The sequence below is a fragment of the Cetorhinus maximus genome, chromosome 5, assembly GCF_964194155.1.
Source record: "Cetorhinus maximus chromosome 5, sCetMax3.hap1.1, whole genome shotgun sequence".
Lineage (NCBI taxonomy): Eukaryota > Metazoa > Chordata > Chondrichthyes > Lamniformes > Cetorhinidae > Cetorhinus > Cetorhinus maximus.
In genome coordinates this window covers 150,310,919-150,337,387 of record NC_135883.1, presented here as the reverse complement: position 1 = coordinate 150,337,387, position 26,469 = coordinate 150,310,919, and the positions used below count along the sequence as shown (strand labels likewise).

Sequence of the window (26,469 nt, the reverse complement as noted above, 5' to 3'; positions counted from 1 at the left end):
GGAGAAATCACTTAAGTGTCAAACCAAGTGAATTCCAAATAAACTTGAACACACGGCATTAAAAATAGAATAATGGGACTATCATTGATTAAAATAGAAAGTTATTACATACTGGATGAAATGTGAATGCAGCTGGTTTGGATTTGCTAATAACCTGGGTTTTATAACTTTCAGTGGTGGGCAGGAAGGGTATAGCAGTATTTAATTAAAGGCAATTTCGTAATGCTAGAGAGCAAGGTTTTAAATGGAGAATTGACCCTGGCAGAATCCCTTTAGGTTGCGCTGAGGCACCATGCTTAGAGGTATATTATTATCTTTTAATTAAAAACTGAAAGTGCTGGAAAATGTTCAGGTCAGGCAGCATTTATGCAGAGAGAAATAGTTATCATTGCAGGTCCACATCCTTTCATCAGAACAGGAGAATTCGATGAATAACTTTGAAGTGGCTGTCCTGCTATAGACTGCGATAGTAATAGTGTAAAGGGAAGAAGGGGACAAGAGTTTCTAGAGTGTATTCAGGATAATTTTCTACATCAGTGTTTCCAGTTCAACGGGGAAGGAAGCATTGCTGGATCTGGTTTTGCAAAATGAGGTTGATCAAGTGTCAATATGGGAGCATTTCAGGGATAGTGACCACAGATAACAAATTAAGTTTTAGATCAGCTATAGAAAAGGACAAGGAGCAATCCAGAGGAAAATAATTAACTTCAATGGGATGAGAACAGATCTGGGCCAGGTAAATTGGAATTGATTAGCAGGAATAACTGAACAGTGCACTGTCTTTAAACAAGAGATAGTTTGGGCACAATCAAGGTATATTCCCGTGAAATGGAAAGGTAGGGAAAACAAGTCCAGATGCCCCTGAAATATGAAAGAAAGAGCGTAAGATGAAACCAAAAAAGGGTGCATAAGACAGATATCAGGTGGATACTGGCATGGAGAACTAGGCTGAATATAGAAGGTTCAGAGGTGAAGTGAAAAAAATCAATAAATGAAGCAAAGAAATACAAGAAGAGACTGGCAGCTTACAAAAGGAAATTCAAATGTTTTAAACAATAAAAGGGTTGCTAAATTTGCTGATGCCACAGATGTTGTGAAGAGGACATAAGGAATCCGCAAACGGATGCAGATAGGTTAAGTGGGCAAAAATTTGGCAGATTGCATATAATATGGGAAAATGTGAACTTGGTTCACTTTGGCAGGAAGAATAGAATAGCAGCATATATAAATGAGGAGAATGGTTGCAGAACTCAGTGGTGCAGAGGGATCTGGATGTTCTGGTACATGAATCACAAGTTAGTATACAGGTGTAGCAAGTAATTAGGAAGGCAAATGGAATTTTGGCATTTATTGCAAGGGGGACAGAGTATAAAATTAAGAAAGTTTTGCTACAGTTGAGCAGGGCTTTTTAAGAATACATTCACGGGATGTGGACTTCGCTGGCTGGGCCAGCATTTATTGCCCATCCCTTGTTGCCCTTGAGAAGGTAGTGGTGAGCTGCCTTCTTGAACTGCTGCAGTCCATGTGGTGCAGGTACACTCACAGTGCTATTTGGAAGGGAGTTCAGGATTTTGACCCAGCAACAGTGAAGGAACGGCAATATATTTCCAAGTCAGGGTGGTGAGTGGCTTGGAGGGGAACTTCCAGGTGGCGGTGTTCCCATCTATCTGCTGCCTTTGTCCTTCTAGGTGGTAGTGGTCGTGGGTTTGGAAGGTGCTGTCGAAGAAGCCTTGGTAAATTCCCATAGTGCATCTTATAGATGGTGCATACTGCTGCTACTGTGTGTTGATGGTGGAGGGAGTGAATGTTTGTGGATGTGGTGCCATTCAAGTGGGTTGCTTTGTCCTGGATGGTGTCAAGCTTCTTGAGTGTTGTGGGAGCTGCACTCATCCAGGCAAGTGGATGAGTTAAGACCAGATCTGGAGCACTGGGTACAGTTTTGGTCTCCTTTGAGCGGTTTTGAACTCCTGTGGAATGGTGAAGGGATGAATTTTCTGGGATGTTTACCCTTCATTAATCCGAGGGCTTGCCTGCCTATTTTGATGGTTCAGGTGACATTTCAGTTTACATGATAGCTGAAGAAGTGTGCTAGCATCCTAGCTATGGATTTTCAGTCAACCAAAACATCAGCTGGGGATCAATTGGTCTGAACGTGTCACTGTCAACTGACTACGTTTCAAAGTAATTAGAAGTATGTGAATAGCTTTCCTGAATTTGAGGCACCATAAACAGCCAAAAATGTTGGCAATTTTAACATAACTTTTCCTTTCACTTTGCCCCTCCAGAAAGTACTACAGACAAAGAAGGATTCCTTGATAAAGACCACCATTGCCAGGTTACCTGTTCCTGCAGTAGTTCCACTGCTTCAAGAGGTAAGGTTTATGTGGTGTGGTTAAGTTTGGAAAAATGTGTCAATAGGTGACTGAGTCATGCGGAGAAATATTAGGACAGGTGTCCAAAAGCTTGGCCAAAGAAGTAGGCTTTACTTTAAGTGCCATTGTTTGACAGCTTTCTGCAGACAATGGGATCAGAAGGGCTGAAACTTTAAAACTCCTGGGTAGTAACTCTTGATGAAATGCGGGTGGCTTCCATTTGATTGTATGCTGAAAGTTCCCGGTCATATTGACTTTATTTTCCGTGGAGTCTCAGCTGGGTCAGCATCCACCAGCTGACTTGCACGGGAAGCTTCCCAGGTTATATATGATTCAGATGGTGACGGTTCAGGTTTTTTTATCATCGCAAATAATAGTTCCTGCACTAAATTTGATTAATCGCCAGTTTGGTTTGACCATGTCCACAATAAATAGTCTTTACTGTGTTGATGCTGCAGTGTCATTGGCATAGTGGTTGATTTTATTCTTGAGTCCTACTGGAAAATTGTGCTTCAACAAGTAGCAGGGAAAAATTGTTGTAATTTTATTATTTATGGATTCTAGAGTCTACAGATTTTATTTTATTGATATTTTTTTCCCCTTTAATTCCATCATTCCCAAAAATCAAATTCTATTTAAATTTTGCCTCCTGCCAATTGAAAGGAAAGCTGTCAGTTAAAGTGGCTTTTCAGACTAGCGGAAGATACCCTTAACTAACCAGACTGAGAACGGATTAGTTGACCCAACCACTACTGCTCTGAGGAAGGGAATTCCATTTTTAAAAAAAATTAAAACCCACCTTGAGGTATGAGTTTCACTCCCATGCCTGCACAGCTCAGGCCTACAAATTGAATTTGAAAGTTAGTGAACACACGCCATATGGTCGGATTAAGTCTCCAGTGGAGTTGTAATTAATTCTGGATATCATATATCCTTCAGTAGCTTTATTAAGTATTATTTTTCTTTTTTCTCTAGATCACAAAACGATTACAAGGTCACCCCTACAGGTGAGGTTTAAATTTAGCAGTGATTTCTTTCCAAATGCTGCAAGGTGTGATCTGGAAGTCTTTTAATGTTACCCTTGTAAATTACTCACCCCCCCCCCCCCCCCCAAACGCCTTCTACCACACTGTAAGCTGCTAAGCAAATATTGCAATGAGCTCCCCTGCCTTAAGGGTGATGACCAAACTACCCACCCACTGTCCAAGCACAGCACATGGGCCCTGACAGCCTTGATAAAATAGCAGTTCTATTTTGTGGATTTGGACCAATTTGAATTTCTGACATTGGAAAAGGCTGTTCTTGGCACTAATGCTTCATTGCTTATTTCCTATGTTGGAACACCGGGATCTGTTGACACCGGCACCAGAAAATATACTTGGATTAATGGGACCTGATTTAAACTTTATACCGGCTTCTGATGTTTTAATTGCACATCTATACCACAAAGATACCCTTGATTAATCAAGGCACCACCTAATATAATGCTAAATCATAGATGCTTCAATCGCTGCCATGTGGGTGGAGTTAACTGATCTTGGTCAGAAGATGTTGTGATTGCTGTTCAGCGAGTTGTGATTTAATGTACAAGGCAGAATTCAAAAAGACTCGGAATCCTTGGTAATCTAAATGTTATTGTTCGTTCACGGATGTGAGCATCGCTGGCACAGTATTGCCCATCCCTTATTGCCCTTAAGATGGTAGTGAGCTCCCTCCTGGAACCATTGCAGGATCTAGGTACATCCACAGTGCTTTAGGGATAAGGCTTCATTTTTGATCCAGCGACAGTGAAGGAATAGCGATATAGTTCCAAGTCACAATAGTGTGTGGCTTGGAAAATTTGCAGGTGATGTTTTTCCCTTGCGCCTGCTGCCCTCATTCTTTCAAGTGGTTAAGGTTGTGAATTTGGGAGGTGCTGTCGAAGGAGCCTTGGTGAGCTGCTGTAGTGCATCTTGTAGATGGTCACACTACAAGTATGGTGTGTCGGTGGTGGTGGATGGGATACTAATCAAGCGACTGTCAAGCTTCTGTTGTTGGAATTGCACTCATCCAGGCAAGTCTGTGGTATTCCATCTCAATGCTGTAAATAGTGGACAGGCCTTGGGGAGTCAGGAGGTGAGTTAATTGCTACAGAATTCCCTGCCTCTTGGCCTGCTCTTGTAGTCACAGTATTTATGTGGTTGGCCTAGTTTCTGATCAGTGGTAACCTCCAGGATGTTTGTGGGAAATTTAGCAGTGGTAATGACATTGAATGTCAAGGATCGATGGTTAGATTTTTCTCCTGTTGGAGATGGTCATTGCCTAGCACTTGTGTGGCACAAATATTACTTACTCAAATCTGAATGAAGGTTGAAATCATCAGCTGCCAACACACTGCAAGGTCTCTGCACTGACATGGAATGGCTGTGGGTGAAGTGTCAGAGGAGCTTCATGCACAAACCCTAGTCTAATCTGTGATGCTTTAAATGGTGGAATAACATTTAATTCTTTTAAAATCAGATTATGGTGCTAAAATAGCAGTGGGATGGTTTTTTCTGCTATATATCGGGCTGTCCTGAGAATTTCCTATTCCCTACATAGAGGAAACTATTGCACCTGCCCCAGTATTTCCTGTAATTTAATTGTGGTGAAGGCTTTTGAGACCAGTGTACCCTGAGGCAATGAAAATTGATCTGCACTGACTCTGTTGTAGTCGTAAATTGGAATTAAGGTTTTGTATACACTTGGCACACATTTATTGACTTTGTTTGTCTACATGTAGTGCTGCGCTAATGGTCAAGTGGCTAAAGGCAGTCTTCATTCTACATGCCTCCTATCTGTCTACAGTAAGTAATATTGTTTTGCTTTACTCAGTCCCAGCAGTATAATAAAATACATGTTGAATATTAGCTTTGGTATCTCTGGGACCTTCAGACTTTTTTAAATTTGGGAAGTCATCTTTGATTTATAGCCTGTTAATGGTCAGGGATGGAGAAACAAAGAAGGTTGCATCTATTGACAGACCTGAAGCACATTACCGTGGCTTTCTGGTTTCTTATTGTTAAGATGCAAGATCAATTTCTTCGCGCTTTCTGTCTGCTCTTCTGGTGGCAGTTTGGATTGAATAGAGGAAAACATACATGACCTTGTATCATAAAGCTGTTAATGGGTTGTATCTTTAAGTGCATAAATGTATCTTATTGACCCTCGCAGAAAGTGGGCTCTACCATTTGAAATGTCTTGGCTGTCATAGGTATATGTTTGTTGGAATAGATGCTCCGTGAAGCTTTAGCTTTTCTGATTCTGGTAAAGAAGTGATGCTTGGAGCAAACCATCTTTTTGAAAAAAGTTGGGTTTATACAGTTTAACTATTTAGAATGCTTTTAAGAGAATCTTGGGAGGATGGCACTGTAGAAATTGTGGGATTGATTTCTGGTTCTTCAAAGTTTGGTTTAATAATCTCGAGAATTTACCGTTTATGTATTTAAATACTGTGTACGTAAAATTAGAATTTCACAAATTAGTGTGGTTTTTAACTTTAGCTTGCATTCCAGACTTCCGGCTGCTGCTTAACTTACACTAAAATGGTTGATTTCACTCTCTGCAGCTGCCTGACCTTGTACCACAGCTGGGAGCCTTGTACCAGGTAATGGAGAGCAGGGTGAAAACTCTACAGAAGCTCTCTCGGCTGCATGGCAAGCTTTTCCTTCTGGTTACACAGGTAAGGGCTGGATGCCTGGTGCTGGTAACAGTTACTGAGCACTAGTTATGGAGGGAATGAGGGGATATTCCAAAGATGGTATGCATATTTCACAACTGCCTGTGATTGTCGAAAGCCCCTTAACATACATTTCCCTAACTGTTTTACTTGTTTCATCAAGCACCACTTTACTTCTGAGGTGCAGGCTTAGGCTTCAGATTTTTCACTTAGCACCTGCACAGTTGTATTTGGGGATACTCTAGCAAATAGCATTAGTAGGAACTGTGTTGCTAATCTATTAGTGCAACATGCTGCCCCATCAGGAAACTAAATGCATATGGAATCTTGCATAAAATGTTAGAAACTAGAATTGCTTCCTTCATTATTGCTTGATCGGGGTGCCCTTTCTTAATTGGGCCTAGATTTGCAATGCCTTCTTTGTTCATCTCAAGTTTTTATGTAAACACAACATTTCCCAGCAATTGCTGCAGTTTGCCTGTGTTATGAGTGTACATGTGAAATTTAGTAGCTGTGTTTGACACCCCTCAGGTTGCAGCATCAGAAAAAGCGCAGGACGTAAGCACTGTGAACCAAACAGCGAAGCTGGTTTACGAGGAAGGTAAGAGCTAATTGCAAGGCAATTGTTACTGTGTTTCTATGCAAGTGTTCTCCATGGTACTGTATATCTTGTAGATAAACATGACAAAATGATAAGTGTCTGAACAACAGATTAAATTTATATACCAGTTTTAACATATACACGCCCCTGAAGCGCTTTGGAGGTCTTATCTAAAAATGAACACTGAGTCAAAAGGGGACAATAGGAGAGAGAACCAAAAGCCTGAGTTTTCTGTTGGTGGGGAGGGGTACCTAAAGGAATGATGGGCAAAGAGGCAACCAGGTGTAGGAAGGGATTCCAGATTTAGGGCCTAGATGACTGAAGGCATGGCTTCCAGTAGTGTTTGAAAGGGAGGATGCAGAATCCAGGAACCAGGACTTTAGGATGGGAGTAGAATGGCTGACGGAGGTTCAGAGATATAAAGGAACAAGGTCATGAAGGGATTTGAATGCAAGTTGAGAATTTTAAATGTGTTACGGCATCAGTGGTCAGTATAACAGGGACAGGCATGTAGGTAAGCAGGACTGAACGAGCGATGATTACAAGAAGATAGCTGTTGTGAGGCCGGTCAGAAGAACATCTAAACAGGCATATCTGGTGCTGACAAGCTCATGGATTCGAATTTCAGCAACATTTCACTGAGGCAGAAGCAGAAATGGGTGATCTTACAGAGGTATACGTTAGGTGACCTTCATGATGGATGGAATATGAGGTTGGAACTTGGTTCGGGATTGCATAGAAAGCCAAGGTTGCTAACGGTCTGGTTCAAACTGAGGCAGTGATTGCGGGGAGAGGAGGATGTAATTGGTGGCACAGGTGCAGAATTGTTAATGATGGCCTCCATGGGACTATGTGAAGAGGTAGTTGAGGCTAGATCTTTGATTCACTAGAGATAACAGTGGGAAGAGGAAGCCGTTGCTGTATATACTCATTGCAAGCAATGAGCAAGAAGCTTTTGTCATATGTTAAAGCAATTTGGGGTACTTGGATGATTAATAGAATTCTATTATTCATACTAGAGTTAGTGGTGGGTTGAAACTAGTTTATTGGAATGAGAGGAAGACCGAAAAAAAACCCATAGTATGCATCTGTTGACAGACCTGAAGTTCAACACTTTAACTTTTTGGGTTTATTCATTGAGATGCAAGATCAAATTTCCATGCGCTTTCTGCCTGCTCCATTTGTGGCAGCTCAGATTGATTAGGGAATACATGTATACAGACAAACACTGTAGTGTATGCTATTGAATCTGCTGCAACCACTCTTTCATTTCCGGTGCATTCCCAATCAGAGCAGGCTGCAGCACCTTTCTAGTTCTTTTGTTGTACGACATAAGGTGCTGTGAAAAATGCATATTATATTGCAGTTTGCTTGTATCAACTGAGGTTATTTTATTTCTGTCCCTTCTAGAATCATCGGAAGAAGAAAACTCCGAAGACGACCCGATGGCAGATCAGGAATCTGATGTAAGCGTAGCAAAGTGACCCTGGGATGCTGAATTCTCACTGCCCCCAGAAGTGTCCTTCTAATGTCGTAGACCAATTTGACCTAAAAAGAAATAAGTATTTGTCTTCTGTCTATTCAGATTCCTCTTCATTTATTGTCACTTTTGTGTCTTTCATCTTTGCTTCAATATCTGTTCTGACAAGTTTGAGAGGCAAACTGGTTTTATTTATCCCTCACACTAATTTCACTGAAATATCCTTGCTGTTTTCCTGTGCCCTATGCAATAAGAGGGAGGGAAATGTAGAACCTCAATCAAATGATTGGAAACAGCACTGGACTACATTACAACAATATTTCATGATACCTGTATGCAACGCACACCTGTTGTATCGAGTTAGTATGAATAGATTTCAGTAATTAGAATTAGATTGTCTTTGACTACAATTGCCAAACTAGCACAACTAGTCCAAACTCTAAAGTTGAATTGGAGTGAAGGTTTCTTTTATTCCACCCTTTGAAATGAGTTTGTGTCCTTGCCGAGATGAAGGAACTTATGTATTGAAGGTGGAGTCATTTCCCGTTTTGTAGCAAAGTCATAAACTTGGATACAATGAACTTGTTTATCATTTTGCTGCCAGTGCCGTAAAAAAAACTCCCCATTTTCACCCTTGGAACACTCTGTGCTGTGCAAGTGCAATTTCTAGCTTTGTTCTTTAGCCTTAGGGAGAATGCCAATGTAATACCAACTTGGCATGAGTTGGGAGCAACTACTTGTGCTTTTGCACTACCTCTACAAGGAACCTGACTCAGCCTGCCCAGCTCATTTCACACAGGAGCATTACAGACAAGTTAGCCCAAGTTCAAACTTGCATCTTACGATGAAAAGACGATTCTACCTCACTGCATCACTTGGTCTCCTAGAATGTAAATCATTTCACAAGCCACAAAGCTGATATGCAGCACCATAATTTTCTGTTATTTTCAGATTTTCTTTTGCTTTTGTAGTCTGTTTTATTTGGAGGGCAAAGTAACTACATTAACTAAATCATCAAGAGTTGCCTTGGCCTCTCCCTTGGTTTTTTTTTTGCCTTATTCTGTGTGTTTTCGAGGCCCTGACTAGAAGTTATCAGTAGGTCAGACTTAAGAGGTTGTTCTCTATCTTGAGTGGCCAAGCACTTGGATTTGTTAGTTTTTGAAAATACAAATATTGGGTGAATGTGGCCGAGGAAAAGGGATCTTGAGGTCGAAGGGGGAGGCAATCTGACCAAGTTATTCTTTGAAGTGGGAAACCTTTGAATTTTACTTGAAAGGCTCCTGATTCATTAAGATGAGTATAGCCTTTGAATTTTTTGGAGGTTAAGATGAACAAAGAATGAGAGTTTGCATCTATTGACAGACCTAAAGCACATCACCGTGGCTTTCTAGGTTCTTTTCCAGTTAGATGCAAGATTAAATTCCTCGCGCTTTCTGTTTGATGAATTAGTAGCAATGCAGATTGAATAGAGGAATACACAACGACTGAGTTGAATAATGCAGAGTAAACATGGCAGGTACACGTAGCAGTCTGTAGGATCATTGCCACTTGCTTTTTTTTTGGCCCTGTTGCCCACGTCTCAAAGTCAGTAGTTGGGAGAAAACCAGTAGACTACCTTGTGTCCAATGGCTAGAGGTGAGCAAGCTGGTATCCTGTACATAGTTGGTTAAGTGGATTTCTCCACACACATCCCTTCCAATGAACTCTGAAGAGAATGTTTTCAAGGCCCTGTAAACAAGATGCCCATCCAGGACTAATGGTTTATTTTCTTTAATTTTACCAAGCACACTGAGAGAGAAGACTTTGTATCAAGAGTTGCTCATTCAGGTCTTGTGAGCTATCTCAGCTGCAGTGCGTGGAATTTGCACTTTGTGTGATCCACTTATGCAGCTCATAGAAAGCCAACCTGTTTTAAGAACGATTTTAAAATTTTCAGTATGCAGTTTTTAGTGCATTGAACATTCTGAAGCGCAACGGAACATGATGATTCAGTCTCATACCATGAATCTGGGTTTGAACTGAAGCTCAGGCCAAGGTGCACCGAAGGTCTTAGCATCAAATAGGCTGGCACCAACCCATGGATGAACATTTTCAATTAATTTTTTTGATCTTAAAACATTCTTTTGTCAACATTTGGTGCACATCAGATATTCAGAAACATTGAACCGTTAAGCCTGGACTTTCATTTCTAAAGTACATTAGAGTTTTATTGGGCAGTTGCAAGAAAATGTGTACTCCTGTTTCTTAAATCCTTGCATCCCCTTGTATATGTATACAGCAACTAAGTCATGGGAAATATTGTAATACATATCCAATATTTTAAAACTAGGAGAATTGGGAGGAAGACGAGGAAGAGGAGAGAGCAGACGACCCAAAAATGCACATTGACAAAGAAATCAGTGAAGACTCTGGAGAAGACATGCACACAGGGAATGAAAGTGAAGAGGAATAAAACCATTTTTAAAAAAATTGACTGCATTCTCAGCACATTTGGGCCAATGAATCTGACCTGGGCATCTGAATTTTGTTTTTTTTCTACCCAGAAGCTTCCTTTATTTTTAAGTTTGGAAAGCAGATGACAGACTGGCAGTGAAGAGTGTGTTAAGAACTGTTGGTGCACTTTGGATTCCAAGAGATATTTGACTGTATTGATGGTGCACATTTCACAAATATATATTTCTGCAACCATGTTTCTAATGCAGGTCGTTTTTGGACCACATTTATATGTGGAGTGATTTACCACAGGGCAGAAATGTGGTAGTAACTCGTGATCACTTGGAAGGTGGACAGATACCCAGTCATCTAATTCATGGCTACTTCCGTTGCATTTTAACCTGATCTGGGGACACAGTTTGGATGTGGAATATGCAATGTCACGGGGTTTTTCCAGGATATTTTGGTTTTGGCAATTGGCCAGCTAGTTCCCATGCTTTCAGGTTGGTATGTTACAGTATGTAGTCATTAGCTAGTTGACAGAATTATGTATATTTGTCTATAAATCAGTGGTTTACAGCAATAAAGGCTGTGTTCTCCTTTGTAAAGTGAATAAATCTGATTCTCCTTTAAATATTGTGTTCATAGTTTTTAAGGCCATTGATAGTATTCAGTAAGAACGCACAGCATTGGAAAAGGCTGTTCTGTTGTAATCGCCCAAAGGCTACCCTTCATTAAAATACAGTTTTAGAGCTCATACCCTGGGTGGTGATCTGTGAGCACTTGGCACGTCATAACGTTCAAGGCTATGGGCCAAGTGCTGGTAAATGGGGTTAGGTAGGTGGGTTAGGTGTTTCTCATGTGTCGGTGCAGACTCGATGGGCCAAAGGGCCTTTTCTGCACTGAGTGTATCTGTCTTTGGGTACTGGGGAACCTAGTTGATGTTGCCAGTATTATCTGTGCATATCTTGCTGCTTTTGTTTTTTTAATTCGTCACTTAATCAGCAGTTTTCATCATTTGATAAAACCTGTTTGGACATTCTGCCAATTCTCTCTCTCTCTCTCCATTTCTCCTCATACTCTATATTCTCCTTCCTTTTTTTGGTTCATTAAACAGTTCCTTTCCAGTTCAGTTGACGGATCTCCACCTGTCTTTTCATTAGTGCTGATGCTCCTGCTATGTACTTCTAACGTATACAGATAATTCACCCTGCTTAGTAGTGCATTTGGTCCTTGAGAGCTGTGGGAAGCATAGGTACTGGCTGATTGCTGAGCCTAGTATGGAATCAAACCTTGCTGATCTGTAATAGCAACTGAGCAATTAGGGAACAATGTTTGCTTTTTCCACTATAGTTCACACAACTGCCTGGTTAAAATTCCCGTGCTTGCTTTCACCACAAATGCTTTAGAGTTGCTGCTGATTCTGTGAATGAACATGATGAATTATTTTGTCAAGCATGCAATCATTCTTTCACACTCATACAGTCTCTCTTGAAGGTTTGGATAATGGAAGTTCAGCTGTTGAAAATCTATTTTCATTACAATTTGCTTCTGATTAGCAAGAGGCAAGGAATGATTTATTACCATGGCAATTGTTGCCACAGAAGCTTGGGTAAAATAGAACCTATTCCTGTGGATGCACAGCAGTATATACAACATCGGAGTGCTGATCAGAAGGTAGTCTTTCAATAACCCTCGCTGTCTACTGAGTTTCAACACTAATGGGAATGTGGCTAATTTTAGTCTGTTAAATTATTATTATGATTCGATCGCAGAGAGGATTGTACATTTTAGAGCTGCCAAATGTTTTCATGTTGTCCTTCCCTACTCTCTTTCCATGTCCAAAATAACAGGTAGGCATACAAGTAGGAATGTAAGCACATTGTGAAATGTAATTGGAGATTATATATTGTATATAACTGATGTTCTGTGATGGTGCTTATGGAGTCAGATGTTTCCTATGGGCACAAGGGGCTATGCCAAATATTGGTGATATTTATTTGGAGATAATTTCAGACATTTTAGTGCATTAGAAATGTGGCCTTTGCTTGGACAGTACTGGGTGGGGTATTTTGATGGGATTCCACAGCATCATGGTCTCGTGGGGTGTAGGAGCACTGGAGAGGGGTAGGGAGTGTAGAGGCAGGACTCTGAACCGAACATCAGTGGGAGAAGAGTCCTTGACTAAAGAATTTTTTTTAAAAAATGGGTTAGTCCTGAGATATAGGAAGGCGATCTAGGGATTTGCGAGGAAAGAATGGATAATCAATTTCAGGGTTTGGTGGAGGGGAAATCCGGTTGGGGGTGGGATCAGATTTAAGGGTATATGAGTTTTCCTCTATTTGCATTTTGTTGACTTTTGGGAACTAAATGGTATGGACCAGTATGTTCTTTTTACTGCTGTAGGCCTCAGAAATTCGCTCTGAGCTCAAATTATTTACGTGTGCTTTTCACCCACCATTTTTTCACTCTGAAATCAGGACTTAGCTCACATTCTCTTATTCTGGCACACTCTTTCCCATTCTTATTTTGAGTTCCCTTTTATACTTTAGAAAGATGTGCAAACGTCTTCGGACCTTAGTATATAATGCTGATTTTTCTTGCCCACCCCAAGTCTTTTTCCTTTGCCCTCCAGTTGGGGTATAATTTCATTAGCACCCACTTTCTTCTGGTACAAAAACCAAGTGATCCTTCATGCATGAACATAGGCCATAAGTGCCAGCAGGCTGTTGTTACCATTGAGGCCTCTGTGCTCAGCCAAGTCTGATCCTCATCTCTCCAGCTCAGCCTATTAGATAGTGATCAGAGCAGGGCCCTGGCTTACTGCTTTCCCTAAGCATAGATACTGACTTTAGTTCTAGCATCCCAGTTAGTGCCCTGCTCTGACCAGGTAGCTCAACACTGGCCAGGAATCCATTCTGAAGCCTTAATGTCTCCTATAGCTCAGTGCTGCAACTAGAGATGATTTTATCAACTAGATCATTAAAGAAGTTTAAGGACAGATGGAATTTAACCCTGAAAAGTGAGAGATGATACGCTTTGGAAGGAATAATTTGACAAGGAAGTATTCAATGAACGGCATGGCACTAGGAAGTGTTCTGAGGAACAAAGGGACCTTGGCGTGTGTGTCCATAGATCTCTGAAGGCGGAGGGGCATGTTAGTGGGGTGGTGAAAAAGGCATATGGGACACTTGCCTTTATCAATCGAGGCATAGATTACAAAAGTAGGGAGGTCATGTTGGAGTTGTATAGAACCTTGGTGAGGCCACAGCTGGAGTACTGTGTGCAGTTCTGGTTGCCACATTATAGGAAGGATGTGATTGCACTGGAGGGGGTGCAGAGGAGATTCACCAGGATGTTGCCTGGGATGAAACATTTAAGTTATGAAGAGAGGCTGGATAGACTTGGATTATTTTCGTTGGAGCAGAGAAGGCTGAGGGGTGACCTGATCGAGGTGTACAAGTTTGAGGGGCATGGACAGGGTGGATAGGGAGCAGCTGTTCCCCTTAGTTGAAGGGTCAGTCACGAGGGGACATAAGTTCAAGGTGAGGGGCAGGAGGTTTAGGGAGGATGTGAGGAAAAACTTTTTTACCCAGAGGGTGGTGACAGTCTGGAATGCACTGCCTGGGAGGGTGGTGGAGGTGGGTTGCCTCACATCCTTTAAAAAGTACCTGGATGAGCACTTGGCATGTTATAACATTCAAGGCTATGGGCCAAGTGCTGGTAAATGGGATTAAGTAGGTCAGGTGTTTCTCACATGTTGGTGCAGACTTGATGGGCCGAAGGGCCTCTTCTGCACTGAGAGATTCTGTGACACGGCTTCATCATCCAGAATGAATTGCATCTGGACATGAGACCAGATACTTCAGTGAATAAGGCTTCTGCGGAAGCTGCTGTCCTTGGGCTCCCCACGTTTGCCTGACTTTTGTATTAATGCCACCTGTCTGTGCCTGCCTCCTCTTCTCCCCACCTCCCCTTAATCCTTCAACCATTTCCAAAGACTGGGCATCTACTTCAGTTACAAGGGCAGTTAATTGTTCTGCTCCCAAGCCTCTGCAAATGCTGCTTTGAGCCAATCCCTAGGTGGCATGTGCAAGTGGTGTACTGTTGCCTCTGCCCTTTGACTTTTTGCCTCCTTTTGTGAAGTATCCCCAAACCTTCAATGAGAAATGATGCACCTGAAATCTAGTCAACAGTGCCAGAAAATCATGGGTGGGTCATCCACTGTCCAGTGACTGTGTTGCCATATGTTGGTATTCTGATACACAGTATGGCATTGTCCTGTATGGAGTTCTTGCCTGTTAAACATAAATATCAGTGTTTTCAAAGAATCGTGGAATGGTTACAGTACAGGATGTGGCCATTCAACCTGTCATGTCTGTGCCAGCTCTCTGCAAGAGCAACTCTCATAGTCCCACTTTCCTGCCTGTGCAAATTGGTGTCTGTTTTCCTACTATAATCAGCAGACTTTGAAATTTTAATCCCGGCATCCAGGTTTTGATCTTTTGAACTTTACTGTCTTGATCTTGGTCCTTCACTATTTTTCTCAATTTAAAAAGAAAATGTAGACAGGGTAGCTTGTTTAGTATGGAAATGGCAGAAGTGTAGAATGTAACCCAACGCGACACAATATTAAATATCTTGGCACCTTCCAGACAGTGCAGATGCTAATAGAGTGACGTTCACAACTTCTAATCTTGCCCAGTTGGTGCCAGGCCAGCCACCTGGAGTATGCCAAGTTTGTGTTTATGCAGTGCGGTAAATCTCCTCTGAACCACCTTCCCAGCTGAGCAGACATTGAGAACTTGGCTTTTTGCATTTCGAATCTACGCGGTGTGGCCTGACCCAGGTACCATGGTGAACAGGACTCTCAACTGGAGGGCTGGACCTGTGCTTTGGTCCGTAGTGAGTGTTCTATATCTGTCATCCACATCTCGAAGCACAGGTAATACTTTCTCCTCTGGTTACTGTGCACATTAATCCTTCACTTCAATTTCTCTTCTACAGGGGGACCACAGCCTCTGTTTACTCTCATTTTCCTTTCTGGCATATTTAACGTTTTCTGTTGTTTAGAAACTCTTCCAAGTATTTTTTTTTGTTTTAAAAAGAACGTTTTTTTTAGCAGAATTGGATCAGGGAAAGTGCAAAGGTTTATTCTGCTTCACTGCAAGTGCCTACTGTCAGAATAATAGGACTGTCCAGTAGCAAACCCCCTCTGTTACCTTGTGTACCTTGTCAGGACACAGCTGAAAGCAAACACCAGGTGCTTGCACTTGACCCTGCCCTTAGGAAATATAAGCAGTCCCATTTGTTTGTGTGGCAGCACAGACCAAATTTAATAGTGTGCTGAGAGCTGCAGCTAGATTCACTGCCTCCATTCCTGGCTAGACAGAGAGACAATGGAGAGAAGGGCAGTAGGAGGGCAACAGAATGTCACCATTGTAAAACTGGAGCAACAGTCTGAAAGTGGTGTTTGTTACTGTTTTAAACTGAGGGGGCACAGTCACTGTAGTTACTCAGCATGGTACTGTTACATTTTACATGCCTGTCTTCGGTGATAAAACTGCCATTAGTAGCAAAATGACAGTTTAAATGTAGTACAAGTGTTTTGTTGGCATCTTGTGCTGTAGCTGCTGGTTGGTTTCCTCGTGTATTTTAAGTTTGCATTTGAGTAGAAGTTGGCGTTGTTTTACTGCATTAAAGGTGTTAAATAAATGCAAGTTCTACATATTTCTGTTTGCTGGCTCATTAGCCACCCAACCCCTGGAATTATCTCCTTAAACCCCTCCACCTGTCCCTTTTTTTAAGATGCTAGGCTCTAAGGTCTAGAATTTTCTCCCTAAATCTTTACTTCTCTCTCTCCCTTTGCTCCCCAAAACCTCCCTGTTTGACCAGGTTTTTGATCACCTGTCCTAACATGTCTTGACATAGTGTCAGATTTTGTTTGATAACATCCTGTGAAGTGCTTTGGGACATTTTATGGAGTTATACATGCAGTGTAAATAGAAGTTATGTTTTTTGGACTTGATTTATTGGGATATATTCTGAGATTTCTGTTGCTTTGAGTTTGTTGGTGGCTCCTAGAGGACTGACTGGGGAAAATTTGGATTTTCAACCTTGAAAGATGATTGAGATGTGTCCATATAGAGTTATGGAAGAAAATGGGGGTGTATTGGGCTTCTGTAGCACAAAATGAGTGACAGCCAAAAGCTTAATCAAAGGCGTAAGTTTAAGGAGCATCTTAAAGGAAGGCAGAGAGGTGCAAAGATTTAGGGAAGAAATTCCAGAGTTGGGCGCCTAATCAACTGAAGGCATGCCCATAGATAGTGAGGCGATGAAAGTGGGGGATGCACGAGAGCCTAGAATTGGAGGAACACAAAATTTTCAAAGTGTTGTAGGGCTGAAGATGGGAACGATGTGACCATAGAATAATTTGAAAACTGGGATAAGAATTTTAAAATAAAGGCATTGCTGGACTGGGAGTCAGTATAGGTCAGCGAGCAAGGGGTTGATTGTTGAATGTTACTTGGTGCGAGTTAGGATACAGGCAGCAGAGATTTGAACAACATAACTCTACGGAGGGTGGAAGATAGGAGGCTGACCTGGAGAGCATTTGAATCTGGAGAAAACAGTTTCAGCAGCAGTGAAGGGCTGAAGCTGGCACAGAGAGATTTGTGTTGCAGAAATGGAAGTAAGTGGTGTTTGTGATGAATGAAGAGTCAGTTTAGGGCCAAATTGGGTGACGAGGTTGCAAACAGCCTGGTTCAGCCTTGGACAGTGTGCAGGAAGGAGGGTGGAATCTGGCGAGGGAATGGAGATTTAATTACCAAGAGTTATTAAAGTTGTTGCAACTATAATTAGTTATACAAATAATCGTTTGGTAGTACAGAACTTGAGTATTACTGAAAAAAGACATTTTTTCGAAGCTTCTTATCTTGCATTCATCAGGACAATCGCACGAATACCAATGTCAGGGGAAGCAACGATTTTGTATTGGAAGAGAGTGCTGATTAGTTGGCAAGTGGACTGTAGTAGAGGAGTCACCAGTTTACTGCCAAAACATGGTTTGAAATTTAAACCAGGCCGCTTGACTCTAGTCAAGGCATTACCCTGAGGAATGAACCAGCGAGTGGCTATCACTCATTTTGTTTAGCTGAAACAGACAAAATGTGTGTACATCTTCTTTGCAAAAAACAGGGCTCTGTGTTAATATATGTAGCTTCCAGTACACGCAAATGCGCCACACTGCAAGCTCGACTGATTACCTTAAATTGGTTGTTGGTATAATTGTTAGCACAAGAGAGTATTTAGCAAACATCTTGGGTGGGTTCCATGACAAATGTTCCTTCAATGGAATGCTGTCCAATCATGCAATCACATCCAATGTTGGGCACTCTGTTTTGAGTTTTGCAAGCACGGTCTGCACCTTGCCCGTTGCGAACAGCAGAAGGGACATGCTGTTTGATACGATCTGCCAGTCTTTGGGACGTACGGTCTACATACCTAGCATCACACTGGCGCTGAAATTCATATACCACATTACTCATTTGTGTGAAAGGCAGAACATCGTTTTGGCTTGACAGCAGCATCCTGTTAGCGGCAAATACCACTCGTGTTGCTACTGCATAGTAGCAGCGTGAAACAGTAGCTTCACTTGTTGCTCAAATTTTTGAGATGCCTTGCCCTTCCAGGGTAATCTGATGTAGATTGGGCACTTCATAGCCGCAAGTGATGACCTTAGGCCCGTTCATGAGTTTGCGTGATATACAGTGCAAAATGATCTGCCATTGTCCTGCAGGATGTCTCTGATGTGCCATATTTCAGCATCAAGCTTGCATGGTGACCAAAGGCTTAGGCCCTATTTATAAGGTTGCTGATAAGGCCAATTTTATAGCACGTGGAACTGTAAGAATCCCACTGTGTGTATTGACCAGTGAAGGTAGGCTTTTGGTAGACCGTGGTAGAGAACTTGGCAGATTTCTCAACTAGTATATCAAGCGAAGGGAGTTTGTTTGACTGCTTCATTTCAAAGATGAATTTGAGTGCAGGATGGAGTCCATTAAGACAGGCAAGGAAATTATTGCATGCTGCTATGGACTTAATTACAGCAAACGTATCGTCCACATATCAGAAAAGTGCAAGCGTTAGGAGTTTAGGTGTCATTCCATTGAAGGAACATTTGTCATGGAACCCAACAAAGATGTTTACAAGAGCTGGGCCTAGAGGGCAACCCGTGGCAACATTCCATTTGGGCATACATAGTGTCATTAAAACTGAAAGGAACTGCGCTACTTGCTGAGTTCATAAGCTCAATAAATACTGATTCATGCAATGGTGGTGGGTCTAGATAGCCATGATGTAATGCTGCAGCACAAATAGATATGGCTTCCTTAAGTGGAGCATTGGTGAATAGGCTAGCAGTGTCAAATGAGCACATGGACACAGCAATGCTATCAATATGCAAGTCCTGTAAAGGCCTTTGCAAATGTGAAGAAATCCTTCACCGTGTATCAAACGTTTTCAAAGCTAGTTATAATAATTCGCCCAACCATTTGGCCAAATCATGCTGTGCAGAACCGATCACAGGTACGATAGGACGTAGTGGTATTGTCACTGGACAAGTAATCCAGAGACCCAAGGTAATGCTCTAGGGAGCCAGGTTTGAATCCCACCACAGCAGATAGTTGAATTTGAATTCAATAAAAATCTGGAATTAAAAGTCTAATGACCAAGGCACCATTCTCGATTGTTGTAAAAACTCATGTGGTTCACTAATGCCCTTTAGGGAAGGAAATCTGCCATCCTCACCTGGTCTGGCCTACATGTGACTCCAGATCAGCAGTAATGTGGTTGAGTCTTAAATGCTCTCTGAAATGGCCTAGCGAGCCACTGGGTTGTATCGCTCTGCTAAAAGGTCACGGAAAAGCAATGAAACCGGGTGGGCCACCCGGCATCGACTTGGCACTGGAAACAACAACGGCAATCTCAGCCCTGGCGACCCTGGAAAGTCCTCCTTCCTAACATCTGGAGGCTAGTGCCAAAATTGGGAGAACTGTCAGACTAGTCAAGCAGCAGCCATGCTCGTGGGATCGTACCTTACAGATAATGTCCCAGACACCACCATCACCATCCCTGGGTATGTCCTGTCCCACCGGCAGGCCGCACGCAGCAGAGGTGGTGGCACAGGTGGTATACAGTCAGGAAGGAGCTGCCCTGGGAGTCCTCAACATCAACTCTGGCCCCATGAAGTCTCACGGCATCAGGTCAAATATAGGCAAGGAAACCTGCTTATTACCACGTACCACACCCCCTGAGCTGATGAATAGGTACTCCTTCATGTTGAACATCACTTGGAAGTAGCACTGAAAGTGGCAAGGTGCAGAATGTACCCTGGATGCGGGACTTCAATGTCCATCAGAGTGGCTTGGTAGCACCACTACTGACCGAGCTGGCTGAGTCCTAAAGGACATAGCTGCTAGGCTGGGTCTGCGGCAGGTGGTGAGGGAACCAGCAAGAGGGACAAACATACTTGACCTCAACCTCACCAACCTGCCTGCCGTAGATGCATCTATTCATGACAGTATTGGTAGGAATGACCACCACACAGTCCTTGTAGAGATGAAGTCCTGACTTTGCATTGAGGATTCTTTCTATCATGCTCTGTGGCACTACCACCATGCTAAATGAGATAGATTTTGAATGGATCTAGCAACTCAAGACTGGGCATCCATGAACCACTGTGAGCCATCAGCAGCAGCAGAATTGTATTCAACCACAATCTGTAACCCCCACTCTACCATTACCGTTAAGCCAGGGGATCAACCCTGGTTCAATGAAGAGTGCAGGAGGGCATGCCAGAAGCAGCACCAGGCATTCCTAAAAATGAAGTGTCAACCTGGTGAAGCATAACACAGGACTACTTGCGTGCCAAACAGCATAAGCAGCAAGTGATGGAGCTAAGCGATCCCACAACCAACGGTTCAAGTCTACGCTCTGCATTCTTGCCACATCCAGCCGTGAATGGTGGTGGACAATTAAGCAACTCACTGGAGGAGGAGGCACTCCATCAATGATGGAGGAGCCCAGCACATCAGTGCAAAAGATAAGGCTGAAGTCTTTGCTACAATCTTCAGCCAGAAGTGCTGAGTGGATGATTCATCTCAGCTCCCTCCGGAGGACCCCAGCATCACAGATGCCAGTCTTCAGCCAATTTGATTCACCCAATGCGATATCAAGAAATGGTTGAAGGCACTGGATACTGAAAAGGCTATGAGCCCTGACGATATTCCGGTAATAACACTGAAGACTTATGCTCCAGAACTTGCCACGCCCTAACCAAGATATTCCAGTACAGCTACAACATTGGCATTTATCCAGCAATGCGGAAAATTGCCCAGATATGTCCTGTATACAAAAAGCAGGACAACTTCAACTCTGCCAACTTCTGCCCCATCAGTCTACTCTCAATCATCAGTAAAGTAATGGAAAGGGTCATCAACAGTGCTGTCAAGCGACACTTGCTTAGCAATAACCTGCTCACTGACGCTCAGTTTGGGTTCTGCCAGGGTCACTCAGCTTCAGACCTTATTACAGCCTTGGTTCAAACATGGACAAAAATGCTGAACTCCCGAGGTGAGGTGAGAGTGACTGCCCTTGACATGAAGGGAGTATTTGACTGAGTGTGGCATCAAGGAGCCCCAACAAAACTGGAGTTAATGGGAATCGGGGGGGAAACTCTCCGCTGGTCGGAGTCATACCTAGCACAAAGGAAGATGGTTGTGGTTGTTGGAGGTCAATCATCTCAGTTCCAGGACATTACCCTAAGGAACTCCTACAGTGGTGTCCCCGGCTCAACCATCTTGAGCTCCTTCATCAATGACCTTCCTTCCATCATAAGGTCAGAAGTGGGGATGTTCGCTGATGATTGCACTATGCTTAGCAGTATTCGCGACTCCTCAGATACTGAAACCGTCCATGTCCAAATGCAGCAAGACCTGGATGATATCCAGGCTTGGGCTGACGAGTGACAAGTAACATTTGCGCCACGCAAGTGCCAGGCAACGACCATCTCCAACAAGAAAGAATCTAACCATCGCCCCTTGACATTCACTATTGGGGATACAAGTATCGCCTCAAGCAGCTATAAATCAGAAAGTGTAAGGGAGGGAAATTACAATCACCAGAGATGTGGTACTGAGTAAATTGTTGGAGCTGCAGGCTGATAAGTGCCTGGGTCCTGATGGACATCATCCTAGGGTCTTGAAAGAAGTGTCTAGTGAGATAGTCGATGCATTGGTTTTAATTTCCAGAAACTCCCTAGATTCGGGGAAGATAGTAAATGTAATTCCATTATTCAAAAAAGGAGGGAAACAGAAGGCAAGTTGATACAGGTTAATTAGCTTAACATCTGTCATAGGAAAAATGTTAAGCTATTATTAAAGAAGCTATAGCAGGGCACTTGGATAAGTTCAAGGTAATCAGGCAGAGTCAGCATGTCTTCGTGAAAGGGAAATCATGTTTAACCAACTTCTTGGTGTTCTTTGAGGAAGTAACGTGCTGAGAATAAAGGGGGACCAGTGAATGTACATAGATTTCCAGAAGGCATTTGATAAAGTGCACATCAAAGGTTATTGCGGAAAATAAAAGCTCTTGGTATAGGGGGTAACATTGGCATGGGTAGATGATTGGCTGGCTAACAGGAAGCTGAGAGTAGGTATAAATGTCTTTTACAGGTTGGCAAGATGTAACGAGTGGTGTGCCACAGGGATCAGTGCTGGGACCTCAACTGTTTACAATTTATATAAATGACTTGCAAGGTATGGTTGCCAAATTTGCTGATGACACAAAGATAGGTAGGAAAGTAAGTTGTGAAGGAGACCTAAAGGAGGCTACAAAAAGATATAGATAAGTGAGTGTGCAAAGATCTGGCAAATGGAGTATAATGTGGGAAAATGTGAAATTGTCCATTTTGGTAGGAAGAATAAAAGAGAAGCATGTTATCTAAATTGTGACAGATTGCAGAGCTCTGAAACGCAGAAGGATCTTGGTGTCCTTGTGCATGAATCACAAAAGGCTGGTATGCAGGTACAGCAAGTAATTAGGAAAGCTAATAGAATGTTATCATTTTATTGTGAGGGGGATTGAATACAAAAGTAGGGAGGTTATTCTTCAGTTATACAGAGCAGTAGTGAGGCCATATCTGGAATACTGTGTACAGTATTTGTCACCTTATTTAAAGAAGGAAGGATGCAAAAGTGTTGGAAGCAGTTCAGAGAAGACTTACTAGACTAATACCTGGAATGGGTTGTCTTCTGAGGAAAGGTTGGACAGACTATGCTTATATCTGTTTGAGTTTAGAAGAGTAAGAGGCAACTTGATTGAAACATATAAGATCCTGAGGGGTCTTGACAGGGTGCATGTGGAGAGGATGTTTCCTCTTGTGGGAGAATCTAGAAATAGGGGTCACTGTTTAAAAATAAGGGTTGCTCATTTAAAACAGAGATGAGGCAAAATTTTTTCTCTGAGGGCCATGAGTCTTAGGGACTCTCTTCCTGAAAAGATGGTGGAAGCAGAGTCTTTGAATATTCTTAAGGCAGTGGTGGGTAGATTCTTGGTAAGCAAGGGGGTGATGGGTTATCGGGGGTAGGGGTGATGCAGATTTAAGGTTACTATCAGATCTTATTAAATGGCAGAGCAGGCGTGAAGAGCTGAATGGTCTACTGTTGCTCCTTGTTCGTGTTGGGAAGATATAATAATTTTCATAATGTTATTGGAATTTATTATAGAGTAATAGTGGAGCCTGTGTCTTTGGGTCTATGTCTGTGTGTGACTTATATGAATTAAAGGCAGCTGATCTGAAAGCTTCGATGTAACAGAAGATAAGCTAGGTTTGAAATGTTAAGTAGGTAAACGTAGGTGTAAAGGGAACATTTGCATTTTTAAATAAGCTAAGCTAGGTTGATTTCAAAAGAGGGAGTGAAATATTACACCTAGCCAGGGGAACCATAGAAAAGTTACAGCACAGAAGGAGGCCATTCGGCCCATCTTGCCCATGCCAGCCCAAGGACACCCAGGTGGCCCTTTCTAATCCCACCTTCCTGCACCCGGCCCATAGCCCTGCAGCTTACAGCACTTAAGGTGCAGATGCAAGTACTTTTTAAAAGAGTTTAGAGTTTCTACCTCTACCACCAACTTGGGCAGCGAATTCCAGACACCCACTACCCTCTGCGTAAAAAAGTTCTTCCTCATGTCCCCCCTACGCCTTCTGCCACTTAAGAAACAGTGTTTATTTTTCCCAACGATTACTGGTATAATTGGTACCAATGTGGACCACAAGAGATTTTTATTATTAGAAAGGTAAATTCCAAAGACATACTGAAACAATGGGAATTTGCATTCAAAGGGGAAAATATGTATAAAGGAGTGATGGTTGTGTATAAGGGAAGGCGTTCTAAGATGTAACACAAGTGTGAAAAAGCCTCCAGCATCTATGTCTCAAGCTGCTGACTACAAAGAACTGAAGTTAAGAAAACTCACTTTTGAATTGGATTGTTCAGGGCATCGTGTTTCTTTGCCTGGGTCTTTTAAAATCTGTGTCTTACTGTTGCCTTAACAAAAGTGTCACTGGGAGTTAGATTAACTAGGGACTTGGAAGTTATCATAGCAATTTGTAGATCTATGTGTGTACTTAAAATCATTTCTTCTATTAATAAAGGTTTAATTTAGTTTTGTAAGAAACCAATAAGACTCAGTGATCTTATTACTACTGAATGCATCTCGGAACTTATACAAATTGCAAAACAGTTGTAGCAGTTGTTTCAAGTTTCCCTTTGGGATTTGAGCAGCTCAGCATTTACCATCAGCTGTGCCATAATGGTTCGTATGTTTGTTTGTATGTTCGTTTTCAATGGCATTACCATCGCTGAATTCCTCACTATCAACATCCTGGGGGTTACCATTGACCAGACACAGACTTGGACTAGCCACTAAATACTGTGGCTACAAGAGCAGGTCAGAGGATGGGAATCCTGTGGCAAGTAACTCACCACCTGACTCACCAAAGCCTGTTCACCATCTACAAGGCACAGGTCAGGAGTGTGATGGAATACTTTCCACTTGCCTGGATGAGTGCAGCTCCAACAACACTCAAGAAGCATGACACCATCTAGGACAAAGCAGCCCACTTGATTGGCACCCCTTCCACAAACATTCACTCCTTCTACCCCCGGCGCACAGTAGCAGCAGTGTGTACCATCTACAAGATGCACTGCAGAAACCCACCAAGGCTTCTTAGGAAGCACCTCCCAAACCCACAACCACTATCATCTAGAAGGACAAGGGCAGCAGATAGATGGGAACACCACCACCTGGAAGTCCCCCTCCAAGCCACTCACCACCCTGACTTGGAAATATATTGTCGTTCCTTTACTGTCGCTGGGTCAAAATCCTGGAACCCCCTCCCTAACAGCACTGTGGGTGTACCTACACCACATGGACTGCAGTGGTTCAAGAAGGAAGTTCATTACCACCTTCTCAAGGGCAGTTAGGGATGGGCAACAAATGCTGGCCTAGCTTATTTTCAAGCAAGACTCCTGTCCTGTTGAACGGCAGTTCCAATGGATACCATGGCATGTCCCTTCTGCTGTCACAATGGGCAAGGTACAGACCATACCCAACCAGCCTGCGCTTACAAAACTCAAAACACTGTCCAACATTAGATATGACGCCACGATTGGGCAACATTTGCTTAATAATCCTCAGTGTGCTAAAAATTGCGCTGGCAACCAAGTTAAGGTTGTCAGTTGGGTTTGCAGTGTGGCGCATTTGCGTGTGCTGGAAGCTGCATATATTAATACACAGGGCTCTGTTCTTTGCAGACAGAAAGAATGTGCACATATAGCGCCTGTTTCAGCTAAACAAAGTAAGTGACAGCCCATTTGCTGGTTCATTCCTCAGGGCTACATCTTGACCAATCAGAGTCAAACTGCCTGGTTTAAATTTCAAACAATACTTGGCAGTTAGCTGTCGGTCACCAATAGCTGGTACATTCTCCATGGCAATGCCTCTAGCAATCGGAGTCCGCTTGCCAACCAATCAGCACTCTTTTCTCATACAGTATAGAGTTGTTGCTTCCCCTGACATTAGTATTCTTGCGATTGTCTTGATGAGTGCAAGACAAAAATCTTCGACAAAATCTTTTTTCAGCAATACTATGAAGATTAGCTAGAGTGTCAATAAAATCTTGAGATAGCTGTTTATAAAGTCTTGCATTTGTTGCACTGTACGGTACTGCACACTAAGCAGCAGACACTGAATATCAGTAGTGCCACTGTGTGTTCAGTGCGTATCGATTAATGGAGCTAATACTACAGCATAGATCAGCTATGAGATTTGCAGGAAGAGCTGCAGGACTGGAATGTGCTACCCTGGAAGATGCAGAATCAGTCCTGGTGTTCAAAAGGGAAGATTGATACGTCACCTGAGACTTCCTATCCTCGATGTGGGGCCATCAGGGAATGTTACAGGTAGGCCATTGTTCATTTTATTGGTTGTATTATTTTGGAATTAATGTTGAAGTTTAAATGTCTGCTCAGATATGGACGGACATTGTGTAATGGATTGTAAACGATGGGTGCTAAAGAGCGTAAATGAGTATTTCTTGACTTTCATACCCCAGTAAAGAGCTTTACAAGGAACCACTTTTGGCTGTCCACGGTGATCTGGTTGTATAAGCTAAGGCATGTTTTTTTAAATTCTTTTCTGGGATGTGGGCATCACTGGCAAGGCCAGCATTTACTGCCCATCCCTAATTGCCCTTGAACTGATTGGCTTGCCACACCATATTACCTGGAAGTCAAAGAGATGGTGGACCTGTGAGGAAGCAACC

The 26,469-nt window shown here is 42.6% G+C and overlaps 1 protein-coding gene and 3 non-coding genes across 4 annotated transcripts in view; all 4 read left to right on the top strand.

Annotated features, from left to right (window-relative positions):
• The window catches only part of wdr43 (WD repeat domain 43), a 43,839-nt gene extending 32,622 nt beyond the window's left edge, over positions 1–11,217 (top strand). The window contains exons 12-18 of the mRNA XM_078542688.1: positions 2,286–2,372; positions 3,348–3,379; positions 5,134–5,197; positions 5,959–6,072; positions 6,601–6,670; positions 8,081–8,136; positions 10,480–11,217. Of these exons, the coding sequence (XP_078398814.1) occupies positions 2,286–2,372; positions 3,348–3,379; positions 5,134–5,197; positions 5,959–6,072; positions 6,601–6,670; positions 8,081–8,136; positions 10,480–10,602 (546 nt within the window). The 3' untranslated portion in view covers positions 10,603–11,217. The remainder of the gene's footprint in view (positions 1–2,285; positions 2,373–3,347; positions 3,380–5,133; positions 5,198–5,958; positions 6,073–6,600; positions 6,671–8,080; positions 8,137–10,479) is intronic.
• LOC144681177 (small nucleolar RNA SNORA31) lies at positions 5,358–5,491 on the top strand. Its single transcript, XR_013576708.1, has one exon. It is a non-coding gene; the product is annotated as a small nucleolar RNA SNORA31 (small nucleolar RNA).
• Positions 7,753–7,885, top strand: LOC144681176 (small nucleolar RNA SNORA31). The gene has a single exon (XR_013576707.1). It is a non-coding gene; the product is annotated as a small nucleolar RNA SNORA31 (small nucleolar RNA).
• On the top strand, positions 9,497–9,631 carry LOC144681178 (small nucleolar RNA SNORA31). The gene has a single exon (XR_013576709.1). It is a non-coding gene; the product is annotated as a small nucleolar RNA SNORA31 (small nucleolar RNA).
• Positions 11,218–26,469: the final 15,252 nt, after the last annotated feature.